General features: G+C 42.7%; 2 protein-coding genes across 3 annotated transcripts; one reads left to right on the forward strand and one right to left on the reverse strand.

The window, feature by feature from the left end:
* Positions 1–606: 606 nt before the first annotated feature.
* rnf180b (ring finger protein 180b) lies at positions 607–16,697 on the reverse strand. 2 transcript variants are annotated; one of them, XM_078271015.1, is made up of 8 exons: positions 16,602–16,697; positions 13,599–13,693; positions 13,168–13,269; positions 9,937–10,689; positions 7,871–7,993; positions 4,405–4,651; positions 2,691–2,816; positions 607–982 (listed from the first exon to the last, which is right to left on the reverse strand). In XM_078271015.1, exons 2-8 carry the CDS (start codon positions 13,653–13,655, stop codon positions 786–788), a joined length of 1,605 nt encoding a protein of 534 aa, XP_078127141.1. In that variant the 5' UTR covers positions 13,656–13,693; positions 16,602–16,697; the 3' UTR covers positions 607–785. The 2 variants fall into 2 exon arrangements, with proteins under 2 accessions (XP_078127141.1, XP_078127142.1); XM_078271016.1 differs by lacking the exon at positions 13,168–13,269.
* Positions 16,698–19,109: 2,412 nt separating this feature from the next.
* htr1ab (5-hydroxytryptamine (serotonin) receptor 1A b) lies at positions 19,110–20,360 on the forward strand. The gene has a single exon (XM_078271741.1). It carries the CDS (start codon positions 19,110–19,112, stop codon positions 20,358–20,360), a length of 1,251 nt encoding a protein of 416 aa, XP_078127867.1.
* Positions 20,361–20,805: the final 445 nt, after the last annotated feature.

Consider the following 20,805-nt stretch of genomic DNA (forward strand, 5'->3'; position numbering starts at 1 on the left):
TTTCCAATGAAAGACAAAGACTCAAGGATATGATTGGGAGCATAGAGGATGATAACTATACCCTGCAAACCAACAATCAGGAGGTTTATGGTATGTTTATGAGGCTGAAAGCTACCAAAGCAGCAGGTCCAGATGGACTGTCTCCAAAAGTATTAAAAGGCTGTGCTTTTCAGTTAGCAAGTATTTTTTCAAGTATTTTTAATTATTGTTTCTCTCATAAAGTGTTACCGGATTTATGGAAACAATCTTGCATTACCAGTACCTAAAAAGACAACTACAACAAAGAGCGTATGAATGATCTAAGACCAGTGGCTCTAACCTCGCAGCGTCACCCGGATCGTTGGTCTGATTGGTTGGACTATCCAATGCGCCCAGAGGCATTTGAGCGGCGTCCGTTGGTGACGCCCCTTTGGAAATGAACTGTCAATGAACCTTTCCCAGACCCACTCTCAGTTACAACTGAGAAGGGTTTGGTGTCAACCAGGCTAATGGAACGTAGTGGTAGGCTAAGGCCTCCCGTGACACGAACTAAGCGGTATGCTCTCTCTTTTATACCTCAGACTATCAGACAGCACAACAAGCACTTTAAACGTACATTCTTATACATTTTGTATTGTATTATATTGTATTGTATTATATTGTATTTATTGTATTGTATTAGGCGGGTATGAGCACTGTAATTTCCATTTTTATGGCTGAAATAAACTTGACTTTGACTTTGTATCTTGTGGATGCGCCGACAGTTATACACCTGGACTGCAAACTCTTGAGCGCTCCTCATTGTCTCAAAAGAAGAAGTAGTACATGAGGAAGCAGAGGAACAGGAAAGCCAGGATCCAGTTGACTGAGTGGATGTAGACGATGACCAGGCCGATGTCGAAGAGCCAGCCGCGCATGTCGGTGAAGTCCAAAGCATTCAGCGTAAAACCTCCGTGGACAAAGTGCCAGCGTCTCCTCGCCGCCGCCGCCTGTCTCGGCTCTCCTGAAGTTAGACAGGCAAACATTACCATCTGGGTTCATAAGTGATTCAACACAATTTCTCTTTATGCTGGTTTGGATTTTTGTGTTTGGTAATTTATTGAAACATCTGGATTTATCTGTAGTGAGCAATTTCAATTTCATTCCTGAAACAAAAGAAACTGTGGGGGAGGGGGAGAGGCATTTTTTGATTTCTTGTTTTTGATTTCTTGTTTAAAAAAAAAAATAGAAGTGCTGGCACTATCATAACGGTTAAAAAGTCCAATTCCATTTCATTTTCTTTAATAGTTATGATATTTAATGATCTAATATCAGGAAATACCTAAACAAGATTAGTCATTTTGGCAGTAATTCTGCATTTAAAAAAAAAAAATGAAACAAACAGAAAATTACATTTCAGTTTCATTAAAAGGCAGGGTTGGTAACCATTTCCAATGTACACCATTTGTGTGTGTTTGAAATGGTCTTTATACCCCGACAGCAATAAATAACCGATGGGCTCTAAAAAGGAGCGAAAAAGATCTGTCATCTGTAACTGCTGTAATCCTGTAAAAACGCCCACCAATCACGGCCTCGCGGTCCGCTTGGAAAGAACCAATGAAATGCCTCCTTGCCCCTCTGCGCGTACTCTACCCCTCCCGTGTAGCCTGAGCTCAATGCGCGTCGTCGTCGCCGCCAGAGTAACTGCAAGTCTACTGGAGAATGGAGGAAATAAAGTTGCCAGTGCTGCGGTTACATGCAACCGCCCGCCCTGCTAAAAAGGCAAAGAGAAGAAAGACTGAATCTCTGCTCTGAAGCAGCGACGCAGCGGCGCTCGTGCCCGTCTGTGTGTGTCGGCGCCCCGAGGGCAGGGGGAGGGGTTCGACGGAGCCCAGAGGAGATGCTATTTTCAAAATCTTGCTAGCTTTTCAACATTACCAACCCTGCCTTTAAATGATTTCCTTTAAATACTGGCATCTCTATAAATTATGAGGCTAAATTACTTTGTTCATTGAAGAATGCCGTAATTTGTTGAAATTATTGATGCTAGGGTAACATTTTAATTGAAGGTATCTACATAAGAGTGACATGACACTGTCATGAACACATGACACTGTCAGACCCTAACTCTAAGTTGTCATGACAAAAAAAACGAATGACACTTACTAAAAGAAGCGTTATGTCATAAATGTTTATGACTTGTTTATAATGTTTATTAGGGGTGTGCAAAAAAAATCGATTCACATTTGTATCGCGCTTCAAGCACTACCGATTCAAAATCATTTTTTTATTGTATGTCTACTGCAATCACATGGGAAAAATAACTACATTTACATACTGGGACTCGTTTTTTTGAATCGACAATCGTTTTTTGAATCGAATCTTGAGCCTAAAAATCAATATCGAATCGTGACGTTTTCTGAATCGTGCACCCCTAATGTTTATGACACGTTCATGACAGTGTCATGTCACTCTTATGTAGATACCTTCAAGTAAAGTGTAACCGATGCTGGTAGTAGTGTAGGACATTTGTAGTGTTGGAATTTTTATAACATTTTTCTCATTACATTGAGGGGTAAACTTAACAATCTCTTTGCAGAAAAAGGATTTTGGTTACTCGGGATAATAAGTTGGGGATAAATAAAGATTATACTGGAACTACTTTCTGGGGAAAAAAAAGAAAAGAAAAAAAAGAATATGCTGATATACAACTATTACAAAGACTTTCTCACCCCAGAAGGTACGGAAGCGCTTGCGACAGCTGGGCAGAGGCCATTTTGCACACAAAGCACTCTGGAAGTTCTGCTTGCGGGCGTAGTACACCTTCGGGAAGAAGGTCTTAGCGGTTTTGTTGAGCTCTGAAGTGGAATGAGAACAGTGCCTACAGTCAATCAGGCCATAATTCCTTATTACTCTGCCGTATAGGTCATTTCTATCAAGGCTGGGCTGCGACTAATGATTCATGTGATAAATATGTTATCCATCCAGTATCTGCCCCTTATCCTGTGCAGGGTGGCAGAGGACTGCAGCCTATTCCAGAACCATATACTGTAGGGAAATCCGGACAGGTCACCAGTCTACCCAGCCAGAAAACTAGTCACACTTAAGTGCGATTTATGCTTCTGCGTTAAATCTACTCGTACGTGGAGGCACGGACCCTACGACCTAGCCTGACGCGCACCTCTCGAAAAATGTAACAACGTATGAGCAGTCGAACCACGAACGCCGTGCAACCAGTAACCAGTAACCTAGCTCAAACATGGCGTTCGTGGTTCGCCCTGCTCATGACTGTTTTCCAAGATGGCGCCCGAATGTAAACACAAACGCTACTATCTTTATAAACTATCTTTTTAATAAACTGTCTGTGCACTTACAAAGTTCTCAATGCTTCGGTTTACATGTAGGGACCCTCATTATGCTACTGTTGAAGTGTGGTGCTTTGAGTCTTGATAGTGGTATAAAATAGTGCCCCGAAAGCTAGCGTTAGCAGCTAACCACCGGTTAGCATATGTTATTAACCCCTAGGTTCATTTTGCGCCGGAATTGTCCTTTAAAAAGGTCCAATGTGTGGGAATTTCTACCATCTAGCGTTGAGATCACATATCGCAATCAACGCTCTCGCGCCACGCAGTTCAAAGTACGTATTACAGCTACGGTAGCCTTCACGCTTAAAAAAAAAAACGGTCTCTTGCTCTTTTCAATATCCTTTTTCTTTTTCTGGGCGAAGAAGAAGACTCCTGTTCCTGAAATTTGGATTTTGAATACGTGTGGTCCTCCATGTTTTCCTTCTTCAAACTTGCCGGGGGCCGGGAAGCTACGATACCCATTAGCAGCATTAGCAGCACCTGTGAGTTTATCATGTGACAGCGAAAACACGAAAGGCGCAGCAGTATGTCCTGTATGTCCCTTACCGGCTAACGTATTTCAAGATGGCGCATGAATATGGAGCGTCTACCCCAGTTCATGCGAATGCAAATGTAAAATTTCAAGCCAAAAGGAATACTTGGAATTGATGGTGGAGGTAAATATTCATGAAAAAGGTTTTCGAACGGGCAACACAGATTTTGATAATGAACAACTAAACACGTTACACACTGGACCTTTAAAGAGATCGACGCACATACCGGCGCACAAGTATAAACTTCAAGCCACTTACGTAGGCTACGGCGAAAGCTCTGCGTGGAGCCTCCGCAGAACCATAAAGCACCCTTTACATGGTGACGTCTTTAAATTGCTTGTTTTGTCCAAATACCCAAAGATATTCAATTCACAATCATATAAACAGAGAAGAACAGCAAAACCTTTTTTTTTTTTTTTTTGGATTATAACAATACAATCATTGTTTATTCATTTTCGGGTTATTTACTAATCAATTAACAGTGGTAGCAGATAGGAAAAGGACAGGATGTCCAGAATTCTGGCGCAGGAGTCCTGGAGGAAGCTCACCGTGGTGCGGGTTGGTGTGTGAGATGAGGGCGCGGCAGAGAGGGCAGGGTGCGTCTGTCGGTCGGTTCTTGGCGATTGTGCGGAGACACGGCTCGCAGAAGACGTGACCGCAGGGCTGACAGCTGTACGGGCTGAAGTAAACCTCCAGACACACGGCGCAGGTAAGGCCCTCTCTATGCTGCTCCTCCTCCTCCTCCTCCTCCTCCTCCTCCTCATTGTCCATCTGTGAACCGCTCACACTCTCAGCCTGGATGGACACAGACACACAGAGACACACAGAGACACACAGAGACACACACACTGATATCAACTGCTGCAAAAAACACATCGCGAAAGGCTGCAACATATCACGAAAGACACAGAGATGTTTTGTGTTAGTTGAAAAAACATTCCAGTAGAAAACTGCACTGCAAATGTAACTGTCGTTCTTTTTCAGTGCTGCCTTTTATATTCAAAGTCGATGTTCAATTTGTTCAATTAAAGAATGTTGGAAATGATTTCCTTTCATTTGTTTTAAATTAAACAAGCAGTTTCTTGTATTTTTGCAGAATACTGAAAGCAGCCGAAATGCAGAACTGAGTACACTTTATTTATGAGCGAGTAATATATGGTTATCGCGATATTCAACAACGTTATGGCATATTTCCCTCATATCGTGCAGGCCTAGTAGCCTGGTCCTACCAGACTCTGGTACATTTCATTTGTACAGAGCGTCAAAGTGTTAACTTCCTTGAAGGCGGGTACTCTGTTGAAGTTTAAAACTATTGGATCTGCCCAGAGCCACTGTGTATCTGCCATAACCAATCGCTAAAGTTTGGTCGTGACGTCGGCTTAGCATCGCTAGCGTTAGCCTTAGCCAACTCCTTCACCACTAACGGAGCGAGCTGGAAAATCTAACTTTTCCCGAACCCCGTGGGGAGGAGGGCCACAACATCATGGCCACCAACACAACTCAGCAAAGATTGTTCTTGCTCGGGGTTTAACTTCTGGATATCCGGCAGCGTTGCCACAACGGACCGAATGGCTTCGCTCGCATCTTTCTCCGCCGCCATTACAGAACTACAACTCAAACCACTCCCTCTGTTCGCTGATTGGACCGGTAAGGCTAGGCAAACTAGGCAAGATTCGGTTAATGAATTACCTGTTTCTCACCTAAAATGTGTTCGGAAACATATTTTAGAGCACGGTTTGGCTGAAATATGATAATCTGTGAACAGTAAGTGGGCGACATACTGTTCCCTGTATTGCAAGGACAGCGGTTGAAAAAACTCAGACGGAACTGTAAACCAGCGCTGATCAAATATTAACCAAGACTGGGTTAATGCTAAAATATTTTCAGTAACATATTTCAGCTCACCGTTTAACTGTTATACAAGATCGTTCAGCTGGCAGCCATTCTGTGTCAACCTGGACAACATTACGTCACCCACACCCACGTTGGTGGAAAGAATAAATATTCTACTTAAGTAAACGTACAATTACTTTGATTAACTTTTACTTATAAGGTACACTGTGTAGTGTTTTAAGTATTTGATTAGCTAAAATCAATGTCTTCATTCATAAATATGTCCTTCATTGGTGTAAAATGACCTCTGCCAATGATCTGACTTTTCGTCCTAAGCGAAGAGTTTCTTATCTGTATTTACATCGGACGGGCAAGTCCAAGGAGGCTTCCATGTCGTTCCGCCATTTTGAAAACCTATAATGGCTGAGAGGGACATGAAGCACTAGCCTCAACGCGTTTTCGTTCAGAGCCAGCGTCACGTGACTGAAACCAGCTGAAAACGGAGAAGGAGATCAGTGAGGGGCGCTTGTCACTGCCCTGGGAAATTTGAAAGCCTGCGCTGCACTTTAGATCATAATGGAGGATCGTACTTATGCCGAGCCACAGGAGAAGGAATCCTCGTCGCCAAAAAAGCGAAAATTGGAAGACATGTTGTCATAGGTTCTTGGTACATAACGGCTACCGTAGTTGCAACGCGCATTTGAAAAAGCGAGGCGCTAGAGAGCGCTAGATGGGAGTCATTTCTACACAGTTTACCTTTAAGTACAAGTGAAATTACCGGTATAAAACTCTACTCAAGTAAAAGTAAAATGCAGCTCATTTAAAATATACTCAGAGTAAAAGTTACTTAGTTACATTTAACAGCAGAGGGAGATATACTTTTTATATTTATACTTATTTAACATCTTATTTATACTTTTTATACTTATTTATCTTTTGCGATTTGATAAAGGTACAACACCGCTTTCGATTAAAAAAAAACCCGCTAGGGACCTTTTTTTAAATTTAATTTTTTTTTACTCTGTAACGAATGCGATTTGAAATGTAGCAAAGTACAATACTTCAAACCAAACATACTTCAGTAAAAGTAAAAAGTACAGACTTTAAAAACTACTTTAATGAGTAAAAGTACACAAACAAACTCAATTACAGTAACGTGAGTAAATGGAATGTGTTACGTTCCACCTCTGCCCACCAGCGGGAGCGTTTATTGGTCCGGTGTCGCCAAGTGCATTCTGGTAGTTGTAGGTTTTCTACCTTTTGAGCGAAAGGGAATATCCCAGCTTCTTTTTCTCTGTTTACTCTGGTCATATAGCACCAGTCTACTGCATTAGAAAGCCCAGTTTTATGAAAAGACCCTCTCTACTGCGGTAAAATACTTCTTTAAAGGATTTGTAAAAAAAACAAAAAAAAAAACAGACATAATATAATAAGTAAGTTATTACATTTTAAACTATAGCCTAAGATGCATACTGATAGAACGACTTCCCCAGTGCCTTTCTATACTTTCGGTTTATCTTCCTGAAAACTAAAATAATATTCAATAACTTTAAAGGTCCAGCGTGTAACGTGTTTAGTTGTTCATTATCAAAATCTGTGTTGCCCGTTCAAACTTTTTCATGAATATTTACCACCACCATCAATTCCAAGTATTCCTTTTGGCTTGAAATTTTACATTTGCATGAACTGGGGTAGACGCTCCATATTCATGCGCCATCTTGAAATATGTTAGCCGGTAAGGGACATACAGGACATACTGCTCCGCCTTTCGTGTTTTCGCTGTCACATGATAAACTCACAGGTGCTGCTAATGGGTATCGTAGCTTCCCGGCCCCCGGCAAGTTTGAAGAAGGAAAACATGGAGGACCACACGTATTCAAAATCCAAATTTCAGGAACAGGAGTCTTCTTCTTCGCCCAGAAAAAGAAAAAGGATATTGAAAAGAGCAAGAGAGCGGCTTTTTGAACCGTAAATATAATACGTACTTTGATCTGCGTGGTGTGAGAGAGTTGATTGCGATATATGATCTCAACGCTAGATGGGAGAAATTCCCACACATTGGACCTTTAAAACTGGGCTTTTTTCATTTGATGAGTCTGTAAAAGGGATTATGTTTTTTTGTTCAGTGGAAGTCACTTTGAATTAATCCCACAGTGTCAGTGTGAATAACTGCCCTCTCACCTGCTCCAGCTGACTGAGCAGCCATCGCTCTCTCCGCCTCTGTTTCCTCCGGAGACTCTTCAGGCGGTTCTTCTCTCTCTTGCTCAGTCTGTTTGAGGCTGGGGAGGCCGTGAGGTCTTCAGGCTGAGAAGGTAAGACATATTACACACACATCAAGAGTCCTGATCCCCGACACTAGGGCTGCTGGATTACGGAAAAAAGAAAAATCATAATCACAATTATTTCGGTCCATTTTTGAGATCATGATTATTTAACGCAAGTACTCATTGAGCAAACACACACACATATTAAAAAATATGGTGTTTGCTGTTCGAAAGAGCACTCCTGCTCATATCCCTGAATGGTCATGTTATGTCATTAAAGTGTATACATTTTTGATGATGAGGGGGTCTTTGTTTCAGGCGAGATGGCCTAACTGCAGGAATCCCCGAGTTGGTCAAAAAAAAAAAAATGCCTCGGAACACACCAAAGCGACGAGACGTAATACGTCTCCATAACAGCAGGCGGCGCTAATCTGTATTGTGGCACAAAAATGAAAACCGGCAGCTGATTGGACGAACGCGTCACGTGGGTCTGGTTTCTCCGGAAATTCAAAGACAGACTGTCATGGCGGCTTCGTGACCGAACCCGGCCCGAGCCCGACAGGCATTAAGAAATTTATGTCCGAGCCCGACACAGTTAAAGTCTCATTTTTTGTCCTCATACTAATGACACATTTGACACGTTTGTTTGTGTAGAAAGCCCGCTTTCATTAAGCAACTGTAGGAAGGCATTCAGAAATGTCAACAGATGAGCGCATCAGCGCACACAGGGGCAACAAGCGCAGGTTAATGACTTGTTTAATTTAAAATGTTAAATGTGTTAACCTTCACTGCTTGCTTCGTTTCCGACCGTGGTCAGAAAACCAGGGGAGACTCGGTACCTCCAGGGCCGACGTTATAAAAATGAATAACGTCGGGGTTAAAATCCCGTTTCAGGTGAGAAAATGAATGAACTTGGCTTTCAGTCTGGGGTTTATTTTGGACACCGCACACACTGTGTACAAAACTTAAACTTATTCCACCAACTCTGCTCCGGTCACATCTACACGTCTGCTTCCTCTTTCTCTGTCTCTCTTCTGCCCACTTTACACACGCACTGAGCTCTCTTAAAGGAGCCGCAGCACCATTTTACAAATGCCTTATCGCGCTGATGTGACCGAGCCCGACCCGAACCCGACCATAATTTCTAAATATCTGTCCGAACCCGGCCCGGCCCGTCGGGACTTGTCGGGCTCGGTTCGGGTATCCATGCCTTACTGCACGTCTCTTTGTATGTCACTTTATTTTATGTGAAATCAAATTTTTAAAAAGGCTGAAAAAAAAAAAATAATAGAAATAAACAGTAGAATAATGTTAATATATGAAATTAATAATTAGCTTCAGTCCTAATTAAAGCTTTAGTGTGTAACTTTTTGATATTAATGAACGTCCGTTACGTTCAAGCCATTGCCAAATGAGTTGCTACAAAGCTGATTAAGACTATCAGCTACACACAACTCGCTCTAATTCATTCCAATCGCGATTCCGATGTGAAAATGATTAAACGGTCAGCCCTGATCAGTGTTGTAGTACTCGAGATCAGTCTTGGTCTCAAGACCAATTTTTGAAGGTATCGGTCTCGCCTCGGAATCTACCACATTTTTACTTGGCCTCGTCTCGGTCTCAGATAAAGAGGACTCGGGTCAACTTGTGCATTGTCGGATTTATGCCAATGTGTTCAAACTTGCAAATGCAACCAATAACTTGACCTATATCGAATCTGAAATTTGGAACCGTAAACCCCCCCCTCTCTCCCTGCCCCAAAAAAGTGAATGCGGGAGACAGGAGACGAAGAACTGGCTGTCTGGCACTGGTCTGGTCTGGACTCGGTCTCAAACCCTCAAAGTCTCTGCCTTTTTTCAGTCTCGATACAATATTGGTCTTGGTAATGACTTGGTCTTGGTTTAGGTGGTCTGGACTACAACACTGGCCCTAAATCGGTGCAATCATTCATTTCAACGCCCCTAGTAAATCCCAGCAACATACCGACACTTCCTGGTCCTGCTCGGCTGCACTGTCCGAGACGGACCTCCCTCTGTGGAACAGCCGGGCTGAAGCAGACACTTCCTGGTGGACAGCCGTGGTCTCTGGAGAGGACTCCACCTCCTCCGCCGTCCGCAGCGGCTGTCCGCCCAGACGTGACCGCCGTGTCCTTCCAGATACAAACCGACGGCCGGCGACTGAGGCGTCGCCGTCGGTGTCAAACCGCTGACTTGTGAGATGCGGGACGGACGACCGTGTAGACCCATGTGTCCCTGTCCTTGTACTCTCGACGGCAGACTTGACTGCAGGGCTTACGGGGCAAAAACACGCCCTGACGGCCGAATCATCTTCCAAACTGCAGCGTCTCCTATGAGAGATGCAGTACAGAGGACTGAAAGAGAACGACGGGGGGTTTTCACTGTCAGTCGGGGAGTTGGAGGCCTCCGCGGGGCTGATGTGGGACATGACAGCGGCACAGTTGAGCTGCATGCCGTCCAGCGCGGCCCTGTTAAACTCAGGCCTCTGATCTCTGCTCTGAGGGCCGTCCGTCAGCGTACCGGCCCGTTCTTTCTCGGGCCTCGTCCTCCTCGGCTGGACGATGAGGACGTAGTGTTTGTGGTCGCGATCCACGCGGCTTTTGTTGAGGTGGACGGTGGCGTCTCGGCCGCAGGGACACTCGCTGCGGTTAATGAAGTTAAAGCCGCCCAAACGAGCTCCGCAGTTCTGGCACTTCAGTTTTCCTACAGTCCATTGGGCCTTTAGACAGAAACCAGATACACAAAAAATCTTGAATCTTTAAATCAATGTTTTTTTGAAAATTAAATCATGCCACTTTCTACTTCTACTCCGCCACATCTCAGAGAGAAATATTGTACTTTTTACTCCACTACATTCATCTGACAGCTTCAAGTTACTAGTTACTTTACACATTTTTGCACACAAAATCCTGTAGTTTATAAAATACGTTTTCAGTGCTGTAGTCTACGTATACCCACTAAGAAAGCTCCAGAATTTCCATATACCCACTTAAAAATGCCCAATGACACGTAACAACATACTTTCCATTATATTGTTGATATGTTTTGAATTGTCGTCTGCGTTTTCCTTCGCATAGGCTAAATAAAAAGGTATTTCCACCGTAAGTTGGTGCGAAAAAATCAGCACTGAGAAATGCAGGAAATGAAGTCTGTGACGCTAAAAATTTCCCTGGGGGAGGACACCCAGACCCCCCACTTTGATACGTCCAGTCTGATCCATATATTTATAATTAATAATTTATTTATAGTACAGTACGCTAAAATACATTAGACTACACCACTGAATGTTTTATTATAAATGAAACTACCCAACCATACACAGGCCTACGAGTCCAGCTGCAATGATTAGAAGATTAAACACAGAACTGTTTGGATTTTCGATGATAGTACTTTTATTTTGCAAAAAAAAAAGCTTTAATAACTTTTTAAAATTTTGTTTTAATAATATTGTTTTTTAACTGTTTAACTGATTTTAAGTTTTAGTCGGTCTAAAATCTTATTGTCGGTTAACGGTAGGGCTGAACGATTTTTGAAAATGATCTAATTGCGATTCAATATGCGATTCTTTTTTAAGCTCTTCGTCTTCTGTATTATTCAACAAAGACAAGCAATACATCATTGTATAGTATGAACAATACAATATTAGATGGATTAAACTAACTGTTCTTTCCTGGAGGCCTGGATGTGATGATGAAATTAGGTGATGCATGAATTTATATGAATGACATCTTTTGTTTAACTACTTCAGTCCCAGTAGTATACTGAGCACTGACCGCCTGGTGGAAACATTCATATGAAAGTCAGAAACATATCACACAAACTAAAGTGCAGATTGCAGAAATATAAAAACAAATATGTGGCTTTACCACACTTGGTAGTATTTACATTTAATTATCATTTACTGTAATAAACATATGTAAACATGTGGATTGCACTTTTTAAACACTGTCTTTGAACTTTACTAGACAGTTAAATAAGTAAAAATATAGTATGTACAGTATATACAACGATGTATTTTTTTACAGCGCACACAGAGGAGCTGCCTCCACCCCCTCCCTCCCCTCATGAAGTTGCGTGCCGCCTGCATGACAGCGTCAACGTTGCACTCACACTCAGAGACAGAGAGGCTATCGTTACGTTAGCAGTAGCATGCTGCTGCTGGTGTTGCCGTGGGATTAACTAAACTAAAACCGTTGAAACAACGCAGCCACGCTGCTGTGAAAGCTCCCCGAACGTCATTTATCAGAGTCTGGTTGTTACCCCTCCCCGCGGCAGTCTCCTCCACTCCATATCTTTATAACGGAGCTAGCTAACTGGAGCTAACCGCTAATCAGAGCTAATCGTTGCTAACCGAGCCTTCAGTTCTGCGTGCCTGTATCCATTAACTGCATGTATGGACTCGAGCCCGAATAAAACCCTTCATTTTATTAAAATGGCTGTAAAAGTTTTAAACTACAACTCAGAAATCTGCTCAAGGTACGGCGTAGCGTTAGCGTGCTAAGTTGATGCTTTCTCTGCCGGTGCAGACTGATTTGCTCTTGCGAGTCACATGACCAAATTAGGAAATCGCGTCTAAACATATCGCGATATTATCGCAAATGCAATTAATCGTTCAGCCCTAGTTAACGGCCATCATTAACATCCCTATGAAGAATATAATTCACAGGGAAACATCATAATTATTAGAGATGTTCCGATACCGATACCAGTATCGCCTCCGATACTGCCTTAAACGCTGGTATCGGTAAGTACTGGAGTTTATGCACAGATCCGATACCATGTAATAAAGCCCTAAAGAAAATCTACGTTAAAGTAGTTTATTTATGTTCTTTTTCCGTTATAACTGACTGTCAAACTGGATGAAAAGAAAGTTCTGTGGCATTCATTGTTCATGTTTCACAAAGAGTTTAACCTGAGCCAGACTGACAACAAAGATAGAAATAATATCACGTCCATACAGGGATAGTAGTATAGTGTTGTTAAAACATAATAAAATATATGACACACTGGTATCGGATCGGTACTCAGTATCGGCCGATACGCACGTTCAGGTATCAGAATCGGTATCGGGAAGCAAAAAATAGTATCGGGCCATCCCTAATAATTATACTCGAGCAGGCTCTAACCTGTTATCACGGGAGCCGAAATAAAAAACGGACACGCCACGCAGCCAGTGTGCAGGAGCCCTTAGCAGTACCTGGTGAACTGAGGCGAGGATCCACTCTGGCAGTGTGTCCACATCCACATGCCAAATACTGCAAGGAGCAGCTGAGCTTTCATCTGTGGCCTCAACCTGCTCCTACATAAAGGACACACAATCAGCGAGAACAGCTCCCATCAGGCCCGGTTTCTCTGACAGATAGCCAGCCATCTTTTTTTATGACTGAAACACAAGCGGTTATCTTTGCGCTTTTCCAACCGTGATGTCCCCAAACAACTTTATACTATGATTAGGGTTGCGACTCATGATGATTTCCATCATCACTTCCAATTTTTTTTTTTTTTTTTTATTAATCATGTAGTCTATACAATTCGAGATAATAGTGAAAAAATGGTCACCGCAACTTAGAAGCAACTTTAGACCCAAATTGCTAAACACAGTATCAGTAACACAACATTTTCACCAACCATCGATAAACAAGTGGAGTCTATGATGCCTTTCCGACACCTCCTGCAGCGGAGCATGGTTCTCTCTCTTCAGGTTGTCTTAGTTTCCGGTCCAGCTGTTGATGATGAGGACGATGACAGTCAAGACACAAAACTGAAAAACGCACCTGAACTAACACTCTCGGGAAACAATTTTCGGAATGTGCCTCAACTTTCGCTCTCTGTGTGTTGCTGTTCTCAAATATCCCTTCGCTTCAGGAAACAACAACAACCTTAAAGCTAGCAAGCTACACGCTGATAATGGCAAGTTTGGATTAAAATTTGGAACGTGCGACAAGACTTGGTTCTTTCGGAGAATGATTATAAAGATTTACAAAGAATATTTTTTACAGCATTTACTCTCTAACTGGGACGTTGTGGGACCGACTGGTGGGATTGCTATGGACTAAGTTAGTACACACCGTGTTACACTGGTAAGAGCAAATTACGTTTAACCAGACCTTCCTCCACAGCGCTGCGGAGGAGGGTCTGGCTAGTCCACACAGCATTCTGGGATGGGAGAAAAACGTGCTCTGGTTTATTGGCATTTCTTTAAACCAATCACAACCGTCTTGGGCGGTGCTAACTGTGCCTCTGCAAAATAGCCTCTGGAAGGAACTTGTTTTGGTGGAACATGTGTACGTTCAAAAGCTGTTTTAGTCGTGCAACAGAAAACTCAGATTGGACAGATAGTCTAGCTAGCTGTCTGGATTTACCCTGCAGAGATCTGAGGAGCAGTTAACCATAGTCCTCAGAAATCCACCGGAGTTTAGAACGGCAACACAAAGAAAGCGGAAGGTGACAGACATCCGGCCTAAAAAGAGGGGCATCCAGCGGAATTTACGGCGGCACCTGAACAATCCTGGAAGTGGGATGTCGTCGATATAGACTAACGTTTTGCTGACATGTCTTTCTGACAGCCAGTAGGGGATTCCAAAGCAGATAGCTCCAGTGGGTCAGAGCTTCACTTTTGGGCTCTGATTTGGGCAAAGGCCTTTTTTTTGTATGAGGTTTAATCAAACACTGTCTAGTTGAAAATATCACATTGGGTATGTTCAAGTAATCATATTTATGGGCAGCAAAGAGCTAGAGCTGGCCACAAACCAAGAGGCCTTAATTAACATAACCACATGCCGCTTCCCACATAGTCCTGTCAGTGATTCCTGAGTTTAACATTCCAACACAAAGAAAGAGGAAGGTAACGGACATCCGGCCGAAAAGAGTGACATCCGGTGCAATTTCCAGCGGCACCGGAGAAATCCCAGAAGTGAAACGTCATGGACATTTAACCATGTATCCAGCTAATTTAAATAGCTAATGTTACTGTATTGTGTGAACAGTTAACTTCATTTAATATTGAAAGTGGCGTTTTCTTTTGAAAGGGGCAAATGGTCCACCAAAACAAGTTCCTACTAGGGCTGGGCGATATGGAGAAAAATCAGATATTGCGATATTCTTGTCCTAATACGCCGCTGTCGATATTGTAGCGATATTCTAGGGTTGACAACTGGTGCTTTAACAAAAATATCTTCACAATGAGATTCAAGATAAATAATCTTCAGTAATGTAGATATTAGGGCTGTGTATTGGCAAGAATCTGGCGATACGATACGTATCACGATACATGGGTCACGATTGAATATATTGCAGTATATTTCGATACTGTGCGTAAGGCGATATATTGGGATTTTTTTAAGTATAATTTTAGAAAAACTAAAATTAAAAAAAAGACATGATGTTCATAAAAGTCAAAGAAGTTTACTTTAGGTAAACAATTCAGTACACTGAAAATCAAACTGCCAGTTTGGGATTGTGGTTCACAGGTTCTTAGTGAGCTAATTTTTATATGCTAAAGTAGGCCAAAGTTCAGCCATAGCTACATTGTTAGCTTCTAGCAAAAAGTCAGGCACTGTTAGGCAAGGACACTAGTGGTGTCTCAGCATAGCCATCTAGCGGTAGGGGGTTTAAACACAACATAAAACGTGAACCACTGTCTTACATGAATATTTTTGAACGTAAAAAAAATAATATTATTATATATTATATTGCCTTTTGAAAATCGATACAGTATTGCAAAATAAAATATCGCGATACTCAAGTGTATCGATTTTTTCCTACACCCCTAGTTGATATAATGACTAAGTGGGTAAAGGTAAAAATAATAGGACAGCTAGAACAGTCTGGTACGTTCAGAAAATGACATCACTTACTACTGTAACGCAGCCTTTAAAACCAGGAAAAGACAACACTTAAGGCATTAATGATATTACGATATCCAAAATCTAAGACGATATCTAGTCTCATATCACGATATCAATATAATATTGATATTTTGCCCAGCCCTAGTTCCAGCCGTCGCTGCGTCAGGAGCTTAGCGCCGACAAAACGATTGTGATTGAAATGCAAAAAAAAACAGAGCGTTTTTCCTCTTATCCTAGAATGTAGAGTATGTGTAGTGAAGCCAGACCTTACTCCACAGCGCTGTGGACATAGATCTGGCAATGCTAGACTACATACAGGGTAACCTGATGCTGCACCCTGTAGGACTACATTCATGTTGATGTGACTATTTTTAGAGGAAACAGCTTTAGAATTCAGAGAGAGGAAAATCATGTTAGGCAAATGCAAATACATGAGCTACACTCTATTAGCAACACAATGCTCTAAAGCCTGTTGAGCCTCCGATATCAGCCTATGCAGTGATAATAACTTAGTTAACGTTATAGTGTGTATCCAGGTGTTGACAGGATGTCCCGTCTCTCTACAGTGGTCGAACAACAACGTGTGTTAGCATATACGTTAAGTTACAGCACATAGCTAACAATCCCGCTGGCAGAGTAAAAACAATGTTTTGCTAACTTGGTTATAGCTCTGTTAACCACCACAACAGACTCTCTTGAGGCGTTTTCAGCGATAAATAACATAACGTTACTTAAGAAAATGACACTCAGCATGTGAATATTTGTATTATACATTCTCGCCTACCTGACAGCTGGGACGACTTTTTGAGTTGTGGTGACGAAGAAATCCTGTGCTCCAAAAACAAGAAAGTTAAGCAGCGTTTTCGCTTTAAGCACAGCTGTGACGTCATGAAAACTGGTACTCTACGGAACGTCTAATAGACCAAAAATAAGACCAATACGCTAGAATACATTTTGTGTCATTTTTGCCACTCTCTTTTACTTTTGTATGTACATTTTTCTAAATATGTGGTTAAACATTAGGTAATGTATTACTGTTTATTTGCGTAGTTGAGAAACTGTGAGAGAAAAATACCGCCGTGGGGGAGTAATAGGGGCCCAACAGCATTTTTTTTCGCCCCAGAGCCAGCCAGAAAAATAATGGGATTTGTATTAGTACAATTGTGTACTACTCTTAAGAAGAATCCCTACTTCTCACACTTTTTCTGTGAATAAAATAAATTGATGCATGTAGATAGAAGCATCCATATTTTACTAATACATGCATTGTTCTTTACTTATTATATACTTATTATATATATATATATATATATATATATATTTTATTTTTTATTTTTAATTTTTTTTATCTTTCGACGATATATCGACGATATATATCGACGATCGACGAAAGATAAAAATAAAAAAAAATCAACTGAGCATTGATCTGATTCACCTGAGTGGCAACCTTGTCATTTTAATGTTCTATCACACGTGAAGCCTATTATGTTTGCATACTGCATACAATCATTTGACATAATGGCCCTTCTTGTAATGTCTGTATTTTATTTTTTTTCACAATGTCAGTGCCACTCAAAATAACAAAGTATGTCGTAGCTGTTATGACAGCGGAGCGCCGCCAGGTGGCAGTGTGACGCCTGTCGGCCGCAGGGCGCCGACCATGGTGCTGAAAAGACTCAAGTAGAGTGTAGCGCCTCCCTACTTTCCACTGTCATTAGGGTAATACAAATATGATTATAAACAATAGGCCTATATTAACTGCTAACACGGTCAACTTAAAGCATTTCCTTTTCTTTCTAACTGTGGTATGTTTTAACTTCATAAACAATACTATCACTTCTGTATATCGGGGAAAGAGTCAATTCCGCAAACGTTTCTACTTTAAATTCATTTGTTATTGCAATACTTATTATTATTAAAGCAAATACAAGTTTGTTAACAGTGTGGTTTCATCAAGTGTATTTGTATGGCACCTTTCACACATGAAAATCACAAAGTGCTTCACAATAAAATGAAATACAATAAATAAAAGACATAAGAATGCAAAGGAAAAACATAGATAGGCCTACATAAAATCAGACAGCATTAACAACCCTCGCCTAACTAAAATCCTATGAAATACACTTACTTACTATAGGCAGTACATTTCACACAAAGATTCCTGTTTGGGTTTAACTCATGCATTCTGATACAGTCAACCCAAATACTCATCATAATGATGTTCAGTATTTATTTATTTTTAACGCAAGAATATCTTTATATAACTGTTAAGTTTACCAGGCCCGTGCATTCTTTTTTTGGAGTGTCTTTAATTGTTTTTTAAAAGAATCAACGGAATTCGAAGAAGGTAAAGAGAGGGGCAGCGCATTCCACAGCCTGATAGGTCGTTCCATTGATTTCCTGTGGGGAGAGCGGTGCCGCCCAACTAAGCGCTGCGCTACCCCTGGCGTCGCGCACCGCTCGGATTTTGCCGCTTTGCGCTGCGCTCAAAGTTGAACATATTTCAACTTTTGACCTAGTTGCCGCTGACCTTTCGAAAGCGCAACCAATGAGATAGCAGCTGTCGTTAGCCGGCGACTTCCTTGCCGCCCTCGATGACGAATACCTGCGATGCGCTTTTGCTCTCTGCGCTCTGCTCTGCGCCCTACCGAGCGGTGCGAATGGAGCGAATCGCTTATCATATTCAGGCGGCTTTAAGCCTTGAAAAAGAGTTCTGAACAGCCTGTAGACGGTAAAGCTCTCTTTTGTTCATGCAAGTAAAAAGAGTGTTAGCGGAATAAAAGCATGGATGATCATTTCCAATTCGCAGTTCAGTTCACTAACATCAATACAAAAAAAAACGAGACTCAAAAAGTGTCACTTGACACAAAGGAACCGAAATGGCAAAATCCACTTGTTTCAAGAAAGTTCAACTGAGAAAAAAAACATGCAAATTGATTTGACTTGCAGCAAGTCGAGAAAAAAAAAAAAAAGAACCAAAAGGAACACATGGAAGTTTGTATAGGCTATGTGTCTATTTAATAACTCCTACATCCTCACTGCCTCAGCTGCCGACTGAACAGCCACAAACAGCCACACTGTTACATCCTCACGGACACATGACGCAATTTCCATCACTGGTATAAAAGCGCAGAATCATTCTCAGTCAGCAGCCGACACTCACAGTTCGCACTCTCTCTCTGCTGCACGACACGGTCCAGCAGTCCGCTATGCGCTCTCCAAGGTGCGACGGTGTGATGCCCACCGGGCTCTCCATAAAGTAACGGAAGCTCTCCAAAAACACTGGACAACAATGGAGGGCACAAACAACACGACAGCCTGGTCTCAGTTTGAAAACTCCTCCAACAAAACACCCAAACCTGAAGACGAGGAGGTGAAGCTGAGTTACCAAGTGCTCACATCCTTTCTGCTCGGCGCGCTCATTCTGTGCGCAATATTTGGAAACGCGTGCGTGGTTGCGGCCATCGCCTTGGAGCGGTCTCTCCAGAATGTGGCCAACTACCTGATCGGTTCTCTGGCTGTCACGGACCTGATGGTGTCGGTGCTGGTGCTGCCCATGGCGGCGCTTTACCAGGTGTTAAACCGCTGGACTCTCGGGCAGATCCCGTGCGACATCTTCATCTCTCTGGATGTGCTGTGCTGCACGTCGTCCATCCTGCACCTGTGCGCCATCGCTCTGGACAGATACTGGGCGATAACGGAGCCCATAGAGTACATGAAGAAGAGGACGCCGAGGAGAGCCGCCGTCCTCATCAGCGTCACCTGGCTGGTCGGGTTCTCCATCTCGGTGCCGCCGATGTTGATCATGCGCTCTCAGCCCGGCAGCATGGCAGAGGACAGGGCCAACCCCAAGCAGTGTAAGATCAGGCAAGACCCCTGGTACACCATATACTCTACTTTCGGGGCTTTTTACATCCCGCTGACGCTAATGCTTGTTTTATACGGACGGATATTCAAAGCCGCCAGGTTTCGGATCAGGAGGACTGTGCGTAAAACGGAGAAAAAGAAAGTGTCCGACTCTTGCCTGGCGTTGTCCCCCGCGCCGTTCCACAAAAAGACTCCCGGAGACGCGCAGGGCAAGAGCTGGAAAAGGAGCGTGGAGCCCCGGCCGCTGGCGAGCGTCAACGGCGCGGTGAAACACGCGGAGGACGGCGAGTCCCTGGAGATCATCGAAGTGCACAGCAGCACCAGAGGCAACCTGCCGCTGCCCAACACCCCCAGCGCAGTGCCGCTGTTCGAGAGCAGGCACGAGAAGGCGACGGAAGCGAAGAGGAAGATCGCGATGGCCCGGGAGCGCAAAACGGTGAAGACCCTGGGCATCATCATGGGGACCTTCATTCTCTGCTGGCTGCCCTTCTTCATCGTCGCCCTGGTCATGCCTTTCTGCCAGGAGTCGTGCTACATGCCCCGCTGGCTGGAGGATGTCATTAACTGGCTGGGCTACTCCAACTCTTTACTCAACCCCATCATTTACGCGTACTTCAACAAAGACTTTCAGAGCGCGTTCAAGAAAATAATCAAGTGTCATTTCTGCAGACCGTGACGGGCCATCAGCCCCTACAAAAAAAACAACAACCCAACAGCCTTTAAAAAAAAGCGGCACAAAGAGATTGTTCTGAAAACAGAATGATGCTGTAAAACTGAAGAGGGCTCATAATGATTCTACTGTTCCATCTGATCATCGCCGTCGTTATCAGTGTGAAACATCCCCACAGATGTCTGTAGCCTATGCATAGATAAAGCTGTGATCGTCTTTGATTGAAGCTTCCATGTTCCTCATCCTGTTCTGTAATGTTCAATAAAGAAGACCTTTTTTCACATTTTTTTCAGAAGTCCTGATTTTGAAATGTATGTAGCCTACAGATTTTAAATTATGCAAATGATATGGTTTCTAAAAAATATATATAAAATGAGGGAGGGAGTGAACATTCATCTCCTGTGGCTGACTTCAACGTACAATCAGCAGAAAATGATAATGATTTTGATAA

Source organism: Sander vitreus, chromosome 16, assembly GCF_031162955.1.
Source record: "Sander vitreus isolate 19-12246 chromosome 16, sanVit1, whole genome shotgun sequence".
In the NCBI taxonomy this organism is placed as follows: Eukaryota; Metazoa; Chordata; class Actinopteri; order Perciformes; family Percidae; genus Sander; species Sander vitreus.